General features: G+C 45.1%; 2 protein-coding genes across 2 annotated transcripts; one reads left to right on the top strand and one right to left on the bottom strand.

Moving 5' to 3' along the window:
• The first annotated feature begins 108 nt into the window (after nt 1-108).
• Nucleotides 109-6,128, top strand: hacd3 (3-hydroxyacyl-CoA dehydratase 3). Its single transcript, XM_012818728.3, has 11 exons — nt 109-320; nt 1,411-1,453; nt 1,691-1,764; nt 2,001-2,165; nt 2,595-2,643; nt 3,244-3,354; nt 3,733-3,860; nt 4,011-4,123; nt 4,411-4,517; nt 5,168-5,299; nt 5,959-6,128. The coding sequence occupies exons 1-11, from the start codon at nt 237-239 to the stop codon at nt 6,033-6,035; spliced, it is 1,083 nt and encodes a 360-aa protein (XP_012674182.1). The 5' UTR covers nt 109-236; the 3' UTR covers nt 6,036-6,128.
• A 1,024-nt stretch (nt 6,129-7,152) lies between these two features.
• ints14 (integrator complex subunit 14) lies at nt 7,153-16,968 on the bottom strand. Its single transcript, XM_031564816.2, has 12 exons — nt 16,801-16,968; nt 16,015-16,297; nt 13,993-14,100; nt 13,280-13,435; nt 12,473-12,591; nt 11,544-11,686; nt 11,126-11,218; nt 10,776-10,920; nt 10,108-10,241; nt 9,052-9,170; nt 8,874-8,939; nt 7,153-8,124 (listed from the first exon to the last, which is right to left on the bottom strand). Exons 2-12 carry the CDS (start codon nt 16,234-16,236, stop codon nt 7,876-7,878), a joined length of 1,554 nt encoding a protein of 517 aa, XP_031420676.1. The 5' UTR covers nt 16,237-16,297; nt 16,801-16,968; the 3' UTR covers nt 7,153-7,875.
• Between the last annotated feature and the right edge of the window lie 367 nt (nt 16,969-17,335).

Here is a 17,335-nt window from a genome sequence, read left to right as displayed (position 1 = left end):
TGTATTCGCCATGTGCGTGCTGAAACACTGTTGAATGCATCATGCTAGAAACCATGGCACGTGAACGAGCCCGTCCGCCACTGCTTTAAGAAGTGGAGCGCGCACGTTGGCTTCGCCGAATATTCTGGGCAAATGATACAGTCCTTGGAGAACGGCTTCCGCTTTCCGTCGCGGTATGCCTGTGGGAGCTCATTCATTCTTGAGATAAAGTAAAAACGTTTGATTGTACAGATATTATGATGCAGACGCTCAGGCCTCACGTGTACTGGGCTCAGCGGCATGGTGAAATCTACCTGCGAGTGGAGTTGAGCGATGCTCAGGTATGTAGCCAGCTAATGGTTTGAGAAGATCTGTCAAATGCAGCGCTGTAGGGTTAACTGGTGGCCAGTTCGACCCAACGAACAGACGATGGCAAGCTAACAACTTTACGTAGACTTTAGCCTTATTTCAGACTACACTTTATTTCCTTTGGCCAGGTATTTGTAGCGACTTCTGATTTGTTATGCTAGTGGTAGTTGAATTGTGCATTGACTTATGATCTAGCCAGCAGTATTAAAAACTACGAAGCCTCACGTAAAGCTGATAATAAGGCATTGCCATAATAATCTCACGAGGTATGACCTCAGCACATCAGTAATCTCTATGTTGATAAGACTCATTGCATATTTATGTTGTTGCAAGATGTTGTGTACAGAGTTAACACGTACACTGGGTAGGCTTCTGTTGATGAAGATTTGAGTCTCCCGGACCACAGATGCTACGGGGTCATGTTACATTGGGGAAACCAATGTATTATTTATAATAGGCTTCTACTTGTGAGGGAGGATGATATCCCGTAGTTTGATATTGTCGTAGCTGTTCTTTAGTTTCAAGTCTAAATGTCAGCTCGTAAATAATTACATCACAAACACAATTTGTGAAAGGGCATCACAAACGTAAGTGACCTGCTGGCTAAGGGTGTGAGAAAAGCCTGAACTTAACCTCACAGTGTCAGTGTTAGCTTGCTAGCAGGTGCATCATATGGTAACATATCTTAGGCTAAGCCTCTGTTTGTGTAGAGGGCGTGTTTCTTTCAAAGAGATGCTTCTACATCTGAATTGTGCATGCTCATAAACCACTTTTCTGGGTACTATTCTGGATTGCACCATGCTGTGGTGTGGCTACAGTCTCTGTTAAGGGTGCAGCCAAGTATATTAAACTACTGGCAGTGAACAAACATTGCAGTGTCATAGCCCATTTTTGAACATGGAAAACCTGACTGCATTTGTCCTACCTACACTTCTTGGCTATATTAACCTTACACACACAAACACACACACACGCACAGACACAAACATACATACATGGGGAAAGGGAGGAGCTTGTTGCCTGAGCTAATCTTCTGCCTGTTCAATTTCCTGTTCCCTGTAGAATCTCACCATCAGAGTTGAAGAGAACACCCTCACCTTCAAGGGTAAGTTTGCCACTTTCTAAACTAGTGCCAGAGCTGTTCTGACTACCCGCATGGAGTTCTCTCGATCAGCGTGAGAGACTGATCAGCCATGTTTGGTCTGAAGAAGGATTTTTGTTGTTGTTATTCACCTAATTTGAGTGCGAGCTCATTCTTCTGATCATACTCAACTGTTGGTTTGAGCCCGTGACATCAATTTTGTTGACTGATGAGGAGACTACTGTGTTTGTCCTGTAACAGGCCAGGGGCATGGAGCGAAAGGACAAGACCAATATGAGTTCAGCCTGGAGTTCCTGAAGCCCGTGAAGCCAGAGGTAGGCTCTCTCAGCCAGTCAACCACTATCAGTCTCTCTGACACAGCCCTCCTGTCAAGCACAAGGCTGCATACGCCATCTGTGTGTGTGTGTGTGTGTGTGTGTGTGTGTGTGTGTGTGTGTGTGTGTGTGTGTGTGTGTGTGTGTGTGTGTGTGTGTGTGTGTGTGTGTGTGTGTGAGAGAGTGTGGTTCCGCATAATGAAGTGCTCATGTTGTGGTGCGTGCTCCTGGTTCAGGTGTCTCATAGATCCACTCAGAGGGTGGTGAACATCACCGTGAAGAAGCAGGACCACGGCTGGTGGCACCGCCTGACCATGCAGGAACGCAAGCCACTCTTCCTCGCGCCCGACTTCGACCGCTGGCTGGACGAGTCTGACGCCGAGTTGGAGCTGAGGGAGAAGGTGAGAGAGTGAGCGAGGTTCTATGATTCTGTATTTTCAGTGTTTCAATGTGTTTCTGTGTTCTATACGTTGGCAGTACTGTTTTACTTTAAATGGTCATGCTAATAAAGCATATTGTATTTAATGGAATTAAATTGATTGACACAGACAGACAGAGAGAGACAGAGAGAGACAGAGAGAGACAGAGAGAGACAGAGAGAGACAGAGAGAGAGATAGAGAGAGAGAGAGAAAGATATAAAGAGAGGGAGAGATGAATAGTGAGGAGGGGGTGTTGGAAGCTGAGGTTAGTCCACTGAAATGTGAATACGGTTTCATCAGAAAAAAACTCAAGTGCATAGAGATAAATATTTACTCTGTTCTAGAGGAACATGAAGTGAAGTGCATGAGCTGCTTGTGATCTTATTTCCTGGTTTATTTACACTTCTCAGGAAGAAAAACTCAACAGAATCTCCGTCGAGTCAAGAATTCCCAAAGACCGTGAGTGTTAATGATGAAAAGATGTTTTTAGTACACTTACAAAGGCCGTGAGTGTAAACGATGAAAATATGTTTTTAGTACACTTACAAAAGAACTCTAGGCAAGTTTATTTCTATACCACATTTCAAGCGCTGAGGCGATCTAATTAAATAATAGCAAAAGGAGAAATAAAGATAGAGTGCTGGAGCGATGTGGAGTAGTGTGCTCTGTTCTCCTGGATCCAACTCTAGCAGCAGCATTCTGAATGAGCTGCAGCTGTTTAATGGTCTTTTTGGAAAGTCTGTTACAGTTGTCTGTCGTGCTGGAAATAAAGGCATGGATTTTATGTCAGTGTGTCAAGACAACATGTCGATTTAAGATGTTGAACTGTTTCCACAAGAGTGTTTTGGTCAATTGTATTGCATTACATTTTTTGACTGTGTGGTGTTGATGGTCAGTCTAATAGTAGCATTTCTCGGTGGAAAGGAGTTCTGTTTTTTTGGGGGGGGGGGGGGGAGCAGAACTAGAGTGTGGGTATTGCTGAAGTTCCTGTTAATCTTCTTAGAGAAATTAAGCTGTTCTACATATAATGGAACTTTATTTGGTTCTTTCTCCATTCAGCCTACTTGGGTCTGAAAAAGGGTTATCTTTTCATGTACAACCTGGTTCAGTTCCTGGGGTTCTCATGGATCTTTGTCAACATGACCGTGCGTCTTTTCATTCTGGGGCAAGGTAAGAAAACACACTCACAGTCGCCATCTTCAACAGGAAGAGACTTTATCATAGAATGAGTCCTTTTTGTAAGCGTGTTTGGTGTTGCATTTATGGCCGTTGTATTTTATATCGTTTGTGTTCCATGACGGACACTAGCAACAAAACAGACCCTGTCAACAAACTGACATTCTCTGTGTCTGTGATGTGTGAGTTGGCGAAGGCTGCTCTGATCTGTTCTTTGATAAGGGCTGAGCACATATGCAAATCTTTGTGGAAGCTTTTTATAGAAGTGTGTGTGTGTGTGTGTGTGTGTGTGTTGCTTGTGGTTTGGATGTGCAAATTCAAACATGGCTCTCTCTCTCTCTCTCTCTCTCTCTCTCTCTCTCATTCTGACAGATTCGTTTTATGACACCTTCCACACCATCGCTGACATGATGTACTTCTGTCAGATCCTGGCAGTGCTGGAGGTGGTGAACCCGGCCTTGGGGCTGGTCAACTCGGGCATAGTGCCTCCCCTGATTCAGGTTTGTTGGGGCAAACTCCTTGGCAAGGGGGACTGAAACGGCAAAGTTATCTTTCCCTCTCTATCTCAACTTAAAGGCTGTATGAGAGAGGGGAGAGAGGGAGAGAGGGAGAGACTAAGAGATGATGTGTGTGTTTGCTGTGTGTTGTAGGTGTTTGGGAGAAACTTTGTCCTCTTCATCATCCTGGGGGCGCTGGAGGACATGCACAACAAGCCCGTGGTCTTCTTCATCTTCTACCTCTGGAGCTCCATAGAGATCTTCAGGTGAGCCACACCCAATTTCATTGACCTTCAGTGAACAAACGTGCATTAGTGTATCTGTTTTGACCTTCAGTGAACAAACGTGCATTAGTGTATCTGTTTTGACCTTCAGTGAACAAACGTGCATTAGTGTATCTGTTTTGACCTTCATTGAACAAACGGGCATTAGTGTATCTATCTGTTTTGACCTTCATTGAACAAACAGGCATTAGTGTATATGTGTTTTGACCTTCAGTGAACAAACGTGCATTAGTGTATGTGTTTTCTCATTCTTCCTCGTCTGCGTCCAGGTACCCCTTCTACATGCTGGCGTGCATCGACACCAAGTGGGCGCTGCTCACCTGGCTCAGATACACCATTTGGATGCCCCTGTACCCGCTGGGTGTCATCTCAGAGGGTGAGTGGCATCCTGAGCGTTAAATATCTGTCTAAACGAGGCAGTGTTTCTGTAGCGAAGAGAGAGAGAGAGAGAGAGAGAGAGAGAGCGCAGTCACCCCACCCGGCCTTCAACCCGGGTCTACAGGGTACCAAACCTGCACCCTGACCACAACACCAAAGGGCCAGGCTCGATGGTATAGCAGTCAGAGCACATACTCCTCTGTAGTAATGGCAGTTTCGGCAGCTCAACTGGTAAACAAGGTGCTAGAAACACCAAGGTGATGGGTTTGATAAACAGGAAGTAGGCACCCACAAGCACCCACATGTAGACCTGCACTACTACACTGTAAGATGCCTTGAGCGAGTGCCTGCTAAATGAGTTCATGGTAATGAGCAGTAAAGGTTATTCAGGAGTATAGTGGCTCAAATGGTAGCATGAGGTGCTAATAACACCGGATATAAAGACCTACCTCCACTGAAAGTCGCTTTGGATAAAAGTGTCTCCTAAATAAATGGATGGTTGCTTGCTTTCAATGCTAAATGAATCTACTTTGAGGCTTTTCTACTTCGTATTGATGCACACTTACCAGTAGAATCAAACAGCATGTCGTCTCGTATCGTCTCGTTTTCATCTCGTTTTAATCTCGTTTTCATCTCATTCTCCGGCAGCGGTGGCCGTGATCCAGGCCATGCCCGTGTTCGACGAGACCAAGATCCTGAGTGTGCCGCTGCCCGCTGCCCTGGGCACGTCGCTCAGCTTCTCCTTCGCGCTGCACGTCTACCTGGTGCTCATGTTCTTAGGTAGGCACTGGAGGCTGGGCATGCTGCTAAGGACGTGCACCCGATGGGATGAGTGTTTTGGATGCATATTTAGTCATGTACTGATTCAGCAGAGACCTCCCAGTCAATTCAATTATTAAATTCTATTTTATTTATATAGCACCAAAACAGTCAAATTCAGTGTGATCTGTCTGTTTACTGAAGTGGCACACACGATCATGTCTTGTGAGCCCTCTGCACAGGGTCTAGATGAGGCAAGAGGAAGTAGATCACATTACAGGAAGTAGATCACACTACAGGAAGTAGATCACACTTCAGGCAGTAGATCAAACAGTGCTACGGCCTAAAGTTAGCTATTGTGATACTGCTATCTGTGATACTGCTGTGTTTATCTGTAACTTGAAGCATTCTCTGTAGAGGTAAGTGGATTTATTTAGCTCTAAAATGTCTAAGGTTCCTCAGTGAAAGAAGCTGGGTTATTACAGTGCAAAAACTTATTTGACATTAATCTGGCCTATTTATTCCCTAACTGTGCAAGTCATAAAGAACATGTGGATCGGATGAGAAACTTAGAAACATGATCATGTTTTCCCACAATCCCTCACTTCAGTAAGGCAGGCATCCTCTCCCACAATCCCTTACTATGCTGATTTATTACCATGTCTTTAATTCTTTTGCAGGACTCTTCATCAACTTTCGCCATTTGTACAAGCTGAGGAGAAGACGCTTCCGCACCAGGAAGAGGAAAGCCTACTGAGACCCCGACAGGAGGGACCTCGCCTACAGTACCTCTACCATCAACTCACACCCCCACACACACACACACACCTCTACCATCAACTCACCCCCCCCCCCCCCACACACCTCTACCATCAACTCCTCCTTCCCCTCCCCTCCCCTCCCTCCCCTCCCTCCTTCCCCATTCCGTCCATTTCTTAACAGCCATTATTAGATCCCTCACCCCCCCCCCCCCCCCCCCCCACACACACACCCTGATCTCTGAGGGACCAGTACTCACACAGTACCTCTCTATCCAGCCCAAACCCAAACAAGTGCATTATGATTTCATCCAGATACAATTCTCAGCTTCAAAACATCAACACGAATCACATTAATGTACACACACACACACACACACACACATACACACAAATCCACACACGCACACACACATACACACAAATCCACACACACAAACATAGTTGAAAAGAAGACAGAGAAAGAAAGACAGACCGAAAAACCAACATCCCCATGTGCTTGGAGAAGAGGCCACGCCTGCCACAGCGAGTGTACACCTGCAGTGTGGTTTCAGCAGGTGGTGAGGAGGGAGAGGTCGGAGGTCGGAGGTGAGGGCTGGAGTTGGGTTCTGCAGCGGGCGTCGTATTTTTACCGGTTCCTTGGCAGCTATCCGTCCCGCCAACCCACAGAGAGGAGCACTGGAGCCTCAGGGAGAGTGGCACTGAAGGGGCGTGCAGAAGCCACCTCGGAAGCCATCTTTTGTTTATTAACTGTAACAGATGTTTGATGTTTGTCTAGACGTTGCTGAATAGCACATGCTAATAATAGCTCGGTTTCAAATAAATATTTAAAAAGAAGAACTCCGCTTTCAGTTTGTTTAAAAGCACACATGCACGCACACACACACCACAGAAAAACCAAGAGAAAATGAATTTCTTTATTTAGAGTTAAAAAAAATGCTATATACAGATTTCTGGCAAGACTTAAAAAATCCTTGACACAGGATGACAAACTGGGAAAAAAAAATGGCATAACATTTTTTCTCTTTTGATAAGGACAGGTGAAGTTATGGCCAATCACAAAGGGTTCAAAGTTCTCTCCTCCTGTACCCTGTTCAGACTGCTGATTGAGGCAATGTTCAGACTGCTGATTGAGGCAATGTTCAGACTGCTGATTGGGGCAATGTTCAGACTGCTGTTTGGGGCAATGTTCAGACTGCTGTTTGGGGCAATGTTCAGACTGCTGATTGAGGCAATGTTCAGACTGCTGATTGGGGCAATGTTCAGACTGCTGTTTGGGGCAATGTTCAGACTGCTGTTTGGGGCAATGTTCAGACTGCTGTTTGAGGCAATGTTCAGACTGCTGTTTGAGGCAATGTTCAGACTGCTGTTTGAGGCAATGTTCAGACTGCTGTTTGAGGCAATGTTCAGACTGCTGGTTGACATGAAACTGAAAATATCAACGCAGCTCCAGTGAGCCCAAGGTGGTCACGCCTCGACCCAAAGAGGTCACGAGAGGTCAGAGAGACACAGCCTGTCTCAGCTCCTTAGCTGGGGAAGTGGGTGAGCAAGGGGTGATGCTGAGGTCCCAATATTCCACTGGGCATGCTCAGGTCAAAGGATGGGGAGAGGGTGTTTCCTCTGGGCATGCTCAGTTAGAAATGCCCCATTCCTCCCCTCCTCTATTCCTCCTATATCCTCTCCTCCCGTTAGGTTGGTGTGCATGGGTAGACTAATGGAGTCAAAGTATGGGGTAAAGGGTGTTCGTCTAGACATGCTCAGGTAGAGATGCCCCTCTCCTCTTTCTCTTTCTCTTTCTCTTTCTCTCTCTCTCTCTCTCTCTCTCTCTCTCTCTCTCTCTCACATCCTTTCCCCACCCCCAGAGAAGTCGGTGTGCATGGGGGTGATGTTGTGGTCGAAGGCGGCCTGCTGCGAGTCCCCGGTGCTGGCTAGCCTGAGCTGCTGTGCGGCGTGGGACAGCTGGAAGGCGGCGTCCGGGTGGGCGGAGTCAGGGAGCAGCGTACACTCCCTCTCTAGGAGCTCGGCCACGCCCTTCAGCAGCTCCCAGAAGCCGAAGGCCAGAGCAGCCTTCCGCAGCCGGTTCAGCTCCTGAGCACACACACACACACACACACACACACACACACACACACAAAAGAGTGACACAATTACACACACGCATGGACAAACACACACACACAATAACTAAGCATATTCAAGCAGAAATATGAAACATATAAAGTCCTACATAAACACATTTACACAGATTTATACAAACAACCTTACAGAAGGACAACCACCAGTGCAGCACTCCTACAACCTGGCCTTCATGGTAGAGATGAATGAAGCCATTCCTCCCTACAGGACACGTTGCCCAAAAGCACCTGAGTGACTCTCAGACCAGGAGAATTTAAATCCTCTGGTCTGACCAAACACAGACTGAACTATTTGGCCCCAATTCCCAACATCGTGTGTGGAGTAGACCAGACACTGGAGTGACCCAGCCAGAGCCTGAACACCGACACTCCCCACACACACACACAGACCTGAACATGGCTGTGCACCGACACTCCCCACACACACACAGACCTGAACATGGCTGCGCACCGACAGTACTTATAAATGGGATATTTCAGTTTTTTATTTTTAATGACGCAACAAGACAAGAAACCCTGGTTTTGCTTTGTCATTGTGGAGTAGTGTGTAGATTAATGAGAAAAACAAATGTATTGAATCCATTTTAAGATGATTCTGAAACATGACAAAATGTGGAAAACTTGAAAGGGCCTGAAAACTGTCGGAGTGCACTGTATGTTTCAAATCTACTGCTTCTAGGTCAACTTCACTGAGAAACCCACCTTGTAGAAAGTCTGTGTTTTCTCCGGTAACTTCCTTGCATTTCTCAGGATTTTCTGCACGTCTGTCTGTGGGTGAAAACAGGGTCAAAGTTCATGTTTTACACTATGGGGATAAAATGGCACTGGAGAATGAGCTCAAGTGCTGAAAGGCAGAGTGTCAGAGTGACGGTCTGAGTACCTGCAGGCCGCTGGCTTTGATCCAGACGGTCACGTTCTGGCCATAGCTGCGTTTTGTTTTGGGCTGAAGAGGGAAGGGACTCTTGCTGTCATCCTCTCCGTACGGGTTTTCCGCCGCATCTAGGGGAGGAGGGGAGGAGTCGGGGGTGGGGGGGGGTGTTTAACGTAAATATTTGACTGGTTATTGACACAGAGAAAGGGCCTTTGCCCAGAGACACTCACTGAGCGTACTCTCAGGAATGTCGCTTAGCTGAGAGAATCTAGTCAAACACAAGGCAACACAGAGTTCAGGCCTTTGTTTATTTGTTTCTGAGGAACACTAATGTCAAGTGTTAAGCCCAGCAGAGACTTGTGTTTGATCACTTGCAGTGATCCCTGGGAAATGGACTCAGCGACCTCCTAACCTTGGTGTAGTGTGTGGACAGAAAATCATTTGAGTTACAGAACCTACAAAAAAGATCAGTGTTTTATCTAGCTAGGATCAGTCAACTGTAGACTGAAGATCTGTGTACTGTTTTAAATCCAAAAAGAGGAGACTAACATTCAAGAAGAACCTTGATGGCATGAAGTAAAGCACCATCCCTTCCTCTGGCAGTGAGATAAGCACTGACGTTGGCTGAGGACGTGTGGTAGTCATCAGTTTGATAAGCACTGACGTTGGCTGAGGACGTGTGCTAGTGATCAGTTAGATAAGCACTGACATTGGCTGAGGACGTGTGGTAATGGTAATCAGTTTGAAGGAAAAGGTTTGTCAAACAGCACATACAGCTCTGGAAAAAATTAAGAGACCACTTCAAAATGATCAGTTTCTCTGGTTTTACTATTTATTGGTACGTGTTTGAGTAAAATGAATTTTTTTTTGTTTTATTCTATAAACTACTGACAACATTCCTCCCAAATTTCAAATACAAATATTGTCGATTAGGACATTTATTTGCAGAAAAATGACAACTGGTCAAAATAACAACAAACACATACCAATAAATAGTAAAACTGATAATTTTGAAGTGGTCTCTTAATTTCCTCCAGAGCTGTACACTGGCATAAAAGGCCTCACCTGAGGTGGGGCCCAGTTGGGCCATCTTCCCCAGCCAGGGCAGAGGCTCCGGGCCCGGCTCAAACAGAGACATCATCAGGTTGGACTTCTTCTTGCTGTCCGCCTGGGAGTACAGCATGCCAAACCAGTCCGGCCTGGGGGGGAGAAGGGGGAAGCAGAGCGGTGAAGACCCCAGCAAATATCACTAGACACAGCTATGTCATTTAATCATTTAAACCCCAGCAACTATCACTAGACACAGCTACAGTATGTCATTTAATCATTTATACCCCAGCAACTATCACTAGACACAGCTAGTCATTTAATCATTTAAAATGATACTGTGATACTGACAGGCAGGTCTGGGGGGTGTCATTTTAACTATACTTAAAAGTTATGCCTAGCCATTTGTTAAATTGTTGAGTTAATAAATTGAGTTAATACGCGTCAGTCCAACTAAGCAAATAGCACAAGCACTCTACTCCTGTCCTTCACACACAAACATCTACACTCTACTCTTGTCCCTAGGCCTGGTGTCTGTGGATGGTACGGCCATCTCACCCCAACTGCACAAGTAGCTAACCCTAGGCCTGCCTGGTGTCTGTGGATGGTACGGCTATCTCACCCCAGCTGCACAAGTAGCTAACCCTAGGCCTGCCTGGTGTCTGTGGATGGTACGGCTATCTCACCCCAGCTGCACGAGGGCCACCATTCCCTCCACCTTGAGACTGCCGTGCAGGAGAACGCAGAAGTTTGGGCTCTTTCCAGCCATCTGATTGGCTGAGCTTTCCTCTTCTGCATCTTCAGCGTTTCCTGTGCCCACCTCATCAACTTCTGAGAACAGGAGACACACACACACACACACACACACACACACACACACACACACACACACACACACACACACACGCACACACACAGAGCAGAACACACTCTTAGATCCTTAGATTATATTATACGTACACATATACCTTATGGATCGCTTTGGAGGAGAATTGAAAGCAGAGCCAAGTGTCTGTGGAGCAGCGCAGACGCTCACCCTTGTTCACAGCGGTGGGCAGGACCAGGTGGCGTGAGGTCACCGGAGGGCTGGCGATGTCCCCGATCTCTACGAAGCCAACGATCTCCAGGTCTGAGAAATATACACATCAATGAGCACCAGTGAGTTATAAACAACGACTTGCATGGATCAAAATATGTTGGTGTTAAAAAACGCCACATTTTAATTCACATCAAAGAAAAGTGATTGTGAATAAGGATTTATATATACACACACATGTCATAGACACCTCCATCCACAGTGACTTTATATATATTTTGGTAGTCTGTGTATTGTCTGGGAGTCAAACCAAGGACTCTTGCTGCGTAGTAAGGCCTGTAGACACCAAATCACATGGAGCATCACCAGAGCTCCAGAGGACTCTGAGCCTGGCTGGACGGACCATAGAGTTCCGCACCTGTTTGGACGATTCTGGGCATGGGGTCCACCTCGTCGTCCATGACGATGGGCTCCGGCCGGGGGAACACCTGGACGTCAGAGGACAAGTTCCCACAATGCAACACTGCATGGAACGGCGAGTACGCTTGGTCTATCAGCTTCCTGTGAATACGAGAACCGCAAACATCACAAAAACACACTCAAGCAGGACACACAGAACAACTTTTGTACACACACATGAAAACAACACACACACACAGTAACTCTCAGGAGTCAGTGCAAAACAAATATAGCATTCTCATATCAACATTCTAGCCCAGTTAATGTGCCCACTCACACGCCATTATGCACCCACACATACACACACATACATACTTCCCAGAGGCAGCATGCAAATGTGTGCACAATGAGGTCAACACACTGGCTCGACATCCACCAACCTCTGACAGCTGTAAGCAAACCACTTTCTCACCGTCACACGTCACAGTGGCACAAAGGCATATACAGCATGTAGTGTACACACACACACAACACACACACACACACACACACACACACACACACACACACACACACACACACACACACACACACACACACACACACACACACACACACACACACACACACACACAGTCAAATAAGACCAGAGCACAGGCTTGCTAAACATGCACACAGAAACACACACACACCTAACAGCATGGACAGTTACGAACACACACACAGTCAGACAGACAGACACCTAACAGCTAACTCAAACATGGACAGTTGCTTACACACACACACACACACACACACCCAGACAGGCAAACAGAAAGACAGACAGACAGACAGACAGACACCAAACAGCTAACTTAAACATTTGCATGCACACACACACAGACAGCTGGACAGGCACCTAACAGCTAACTCAAACATGGACAGACACACACACACATATTAACGAACCCGAACATGGACTGGACACTCTTCAGACAAAGGGGGCCCTCCATGGTGAAGATCTGTCCCTCTCCGTCGTTGATGCCGATCAGCTGCTCCAGGTTGTCCATGGCGTCTGTTTCCTGGAGCTGAAACATTCACAGAACACACAGAACACATCTTTACTAGAGCGGCACAATAACACAACAACCAGACAACTATTTCAATGATTTATTTACAAAACACTGTCACTGCATTATTCATTTATATTCTCCAAATTCTTCAATGATATTCTGCTCTAAAATATGTCTCAATGTGTGTTTTGGGGTTGTATATACACACTGTAACACTATTAAATGAGGCCTGAAAAGAGACACCCTATCCTATCGCTATCCTAGGCTGAGCACAGCCGTGTGACTCAGTGAAGCCCTCTGATGATAATGCTTCTTTAGGTCTTTTAAAAGACGCATGCTTTGTGGTGTGAGACACCAACAGCTATGTTTCAGTTTAAAAGATCTTCAGAACAGTGTGCGTGCACACACAGCGATCTATACTCCACAACGGTTAGGTGGATGGACGAAAACAACGTTAAAAGCCATTCTTTAAGCAGCAAGATGCAATTTTACGTCCAAATATTTCAGTATGATGCAGACCGCTAACTTTGTAATCTTTGTCATTCAGCTTATTATGATTTAGGCCAGACCACACTTGACTTCAGCAATGTGAGCTATGAACAGAAATCCTGATCTTCACCAAAAAACAATCAAACCAGCATGTTTACTTTTACATAACTAATGTACATTGAATTGAAATGAATTGAATGGAGTGACATCATACCTCCTCTGCATTAGCAATGCACATGACGAAGAGCTTGGCGGGGAAGGGGAAAGGCAAGGGGAACTTCTTGTCGTCCGCGCGCTGCTTCAGCGTCTGCAGGGACTGACGCAGAGAACCCCTGCCGATACCCAGCGATCCGTCTGTTACCAGCACCACCTACAGGCCAGGGAGAGAACAACACTGTTTCTAAAGGCACAGTCTGCTTTTCTGGCAAAAGGTTGTTGACATTTGAGCTCAACAGTCAATCACATTATATTCCTCACTTCAGAAGCAACCTGTTGATTGGATGGAACAATGTATGGCTTGTTTTGAGCCATTTTGTTTCTCAATCACAGAGCCAGGACTGTGTACGTACGCCAGCACTTTTTTGAGCGCACACAGAACGGACAGCTAGAGGACCGTGAGGAGCAATTCACCAAGTTTGACAGAAAGTGTATTGGATTAAAATCGTAAACTCTACCTTCAACTTTACATTCGAGTGACTTCACTGTTAACATTATAGAAGGCATGGAGACAGCACGAGAGTGAAAGCGTTTAGCAACATGACAGCGTCCCTTACACAGTGCTTAACCGGCTGGGAAAAGAATCTCATCACTGTCTGCATTTAAACTGATGATGCCACAATGCTTTTGATTTAGAGGCGTGAACCCATGGAATATTATTATTATTATTATTATTATTATTATTATTAATAATAAAATAATGCACAGTACCTGACAAGGACAGCCACTTCCCCACTCCTGTTGCACAACATTGCTGACCCCGTTCAGGGCGGCCTCCAGGCATGTCTTATCGTAGTCCTCCAGGTTATTCAGGGTTTCCTGCACACACAACAATATAGGTTAGGAGGGGGAGAAAGGGAGTGCACGGGTTACAGTTTACAGTGGGTACGGAAAGTATTCAGACCCCTTTACATTTTTCACTCTTTGTTTCATTGCAGCCATTTGCTAAAATCGAACAAGTTCATTTTTTTTTCGCATTAATGTACACTCAGCAACCCATCTTGACAGAAAAAAACAGAAATGTAGACATTTTTGCAAATGTATTAAAAAATAAAAACTGAAATATCACATGGTCATAAGTATTCAGACCCTTTGCTGTGACACTCATATTTAACTCACATGCTGTCCATTTCTTCTGATCCACCTTGAGATGTTTCTACTCCTTCATTGGAGTCCAGATAAAAAAAAATTAAACTGATTGGACTTGATTAGGAAAAGCACACACCTGTCTATATAAGACCTTACAGCTCACAGTGCATGTCAGAACAAATGAGAATCATGAGGTCGAAGGAACTGCCCAAGGAGCTCAGAGACAGAATTGTGGCAAGGCACAGATCTGGCCAAGGTTACAAAAGAATTTCTGCAGCACTCAAGGTTCCTAAGAGCAGAGTGGCCTCCATAATCCTTAAATGGAAGAAGTATGGGATGACCAGACCTCTTCCTAGACCTGGCCGTCCAGCCAAACTGAGCATTCGTGGGAGAAGAGCCTTGGTGAGAGAGGTAAAGAAGAACCCAAAGATCACTGTGGCTGAGCTCCAGAGATGCAGTAGGGAGATGGGAGAAAGTTCCATAAAGTCAACTATCACTGCAGCCCTCCACCAGTCGGGGCTTTATGGCAGAGTGGCCCGACGGAAGCCTCTCCTCAGTGCAAGACATCTGAAAGCCCGCATAGAGTTTGCCAAAAAACACACGGAGGACTCCCAAACTATGAGAAATAAGATTCTCTGGTCTGATGAGACCAAGATTGAACTTTTTGGCGTTAATTCTAAGCGGTATGTGTGGAGAAAACCAGGCACTGCTCATCACCTGCCCAATACAATCCCAACAGTGAAACATGGTGGTGGCAGCATCATGCTATGTTTTTTTTTTTCAGCTGCAGGGACAGGACGACTGGTTGCAATTGAAGGAAAGATGAATGCGGCCAAGTACAGAGATATCCTGGAAGAAAACCTCCTCCAGAGTGCTCAGGACCTCAGACTGGGCCGAAGGTTCACCTTCCAACAAGACAATGACCCGAAGCACACAGCTAAAATAACAAAGGAGTGGCTTCGGAACAAGTCTGTGACCACTTTTGACTGGCCCAGCCAGAGCCCTGACCTAAACCCAATTGAGTATCTCTGGAGAGACCTGAAAATGGCTGTCCACCAACGTTCACCATCCAACCTGACAGAACTGGAGAGGATCTGCAAGGAAGAATGGCAAAGGATCCCCAAATCCAGGTGTGAGAAACTTGTTGCATCATTCCCAAGAAGACTCATGGCTGTACTAGCTCAAAAGGGTGCTTCTACTCAATACTGAGCAAAGGGTCTGAATACTTATGACCATGTGATATTTCAGTTTTTATTTTTTAACAAATTTGCAAACATTTCTACATTTCTGTTTTTTTTCTGTCAAGATGGGTTGCTGAGTGTACATTCATGCGAAAAAAAAATGAACTTGTTCGATTTTAGCAAATGGCTGCAATGAAACAAAGAGTGAAAAATGTAAAGGGGTCTGAATACTTTCCGTACCCACTGTATGTCATTCTTTACTCTTTTAGGCTCTATTTCAGTGGATGCGGTCACTGAACTACTTTAAAGACCACTGCAAGGAAAAAGTGATGCAAAGAAAAACGCCTGAAATAGCTTACAACTATGTAGAATGATATTCTTGCAATCATTTTGGTTTGCATGTTGCAAGTAGACTGTGTGATATTATTCATCCGTTAACTGCATTAGAGATGCCCATTTATACCTGCAGAGTGTTGTAGTCTCTGGTGAAAGGCACCATCAGCTCCCAAAGGGATGAGAAGGCCACCAATGCTGTGAACTCCAGTTTGTAGTTAGTGGCCATGTGTTCAAACAACATGGTGAGCCCGTGGACCGCTAGATTCTTCCTCTGGAAATCCTCGCTGCCCTCCAGCGACACTGGGCGTGTCATGGAGAGCGAGGCGTCCATCAGGACCACCGTTGGCATGGTTTCCCACTCACCCTCGCCCTCTTGCAAACTTTAACCAGGCTTTCAGACCTTCCGAAGTCTGCAAAACGAAAAAAAAGCGGTTAATGCCAGCGATTTGTACCAGAGATTAAAAGTATCATAAGCAAAAACATTTGATTTAGGAATACTATATGCCTATGACAACGTTATACGGGCAGCAAGCGAAATGTGACTTTTTATGTGCATTCATATATGTTATAAACAATTGATTACTCCAGGTAGCACCGCTATCTGTGATATCTAAGTTAACTTGACAGGAAAGCCTTTGAGCATGGTTCAAAAATCCAAAGTAATCGGTGGTAGATGCCAATCCCATTTCGATGAAGTCATCGCAAACACATCATTTGGATTTCCTTTAAATCCTTAATATGGTTTAAGAACTCAGCTAGTTTTAATCGCAATGGAACCACAGGTAGCAACCAAGAGCCACTCGAGCTAACCAGCTAGCTAACGTTAGCTAGTTGGGTAACTATACACAGACTAATACACGTTAAATTATACATAGTTGCTAAATAACGGGAAAACAGTCCAGTGGAAGAGTACCTTCAGCAATCGGAAATTAACGGGAGATCACAGTGTTCTTGATATTAAATTAGGAAATATTATATCAATGAATTCAATCGATGTGTTTGCTTGCAATCGTGTGTGCACTAGGACACGCAGACGGAAGAAACATTGAACGACGGAACCTTCGTTCCTACCTCAGATGAGAATGGTGAGGAACAACTGAACTCATACTTTAAACACCACTTAATCATTCAGGTATCCTTAAAATATTATATAATATTATAAAGTATTTGCTTTGCTTTATACCTTATATAAAATAATAGATTGCATAATGAAATTATTTTAGGTACTCTATATGCACAAAAAAATCATCAAATTACACAACCAAAAAAATATCATTAGGCCATGTAGTACGGCCATTCAGAGACAACAGCTATTGATTCACAGTGGCTTTACAGTTACATTCTGTAGCTAGCCTGATGCAGTTGTTTAATACTCTTGTACAAATATATACATTCTAGTATTAGTGATTATATCTCTTTCACAACAGGAGATAGGTGATGCAAATGTA

Source organism: Clupea harengus, chromosome 3, assembly GCF_900700415.2.
Source record: "Clupea harengus chromosome 3, Ch_v2.0.2, whole genome shotgun sequence".
Taxonomy (NCBI): domain Eukaryota; kingdom Metazoa; phylum Chordata; class Actinopteri; order Clupeiformes; family Clupeidae; genus Clupea; species Clupea harengus.
This window is presented reverse-complemented; position numbering and strand designations above follow the sequence as displayed.

Coding starts and splice junctions, on each gene's coding strand:
- ints14 (XM_031564816.2), bottom strand. CDS start 16,236: ATGCCAACGGTGGTCCTGATGGACGCCTCGCTCTCCATGACACGCCCA. Junction 12,592..13,279: donor GCATTGCTAATGCAGAGGAG/GTATGATGTCAC, acceptor TGAATGTTTCAG/CTCCAGGAAACAGACGCCAT. Junction 11,219..11,543: donor GCCCAGAATCGTCCAAACAG/GTGCGGAACTCT, acceptor TATATTTCTCAG/ACCTGGAGATCGTTGGCTTC.
- hacd3 (XM_012818728.3), top strand. CDS start 237: ATGATGCAGACGCTCAGGCCTCACGTGTACTGGGCTCAGCGGCATGGT. Junction 2,644..3,243: donor GTCAAGAATTCCCAAAGACC/GTGAGTGTTAAT, acceptor TTCTCCATTCAG/CCTACTTGGGTCTGAAAAAG. Junction 5,300..5,958: donor CCTGGTGCTCATGTTCTTAG/GTAGGCACTGGA, acceptor ATTCTTTTGCAG/GACTCTTCATCAACTTTCGC.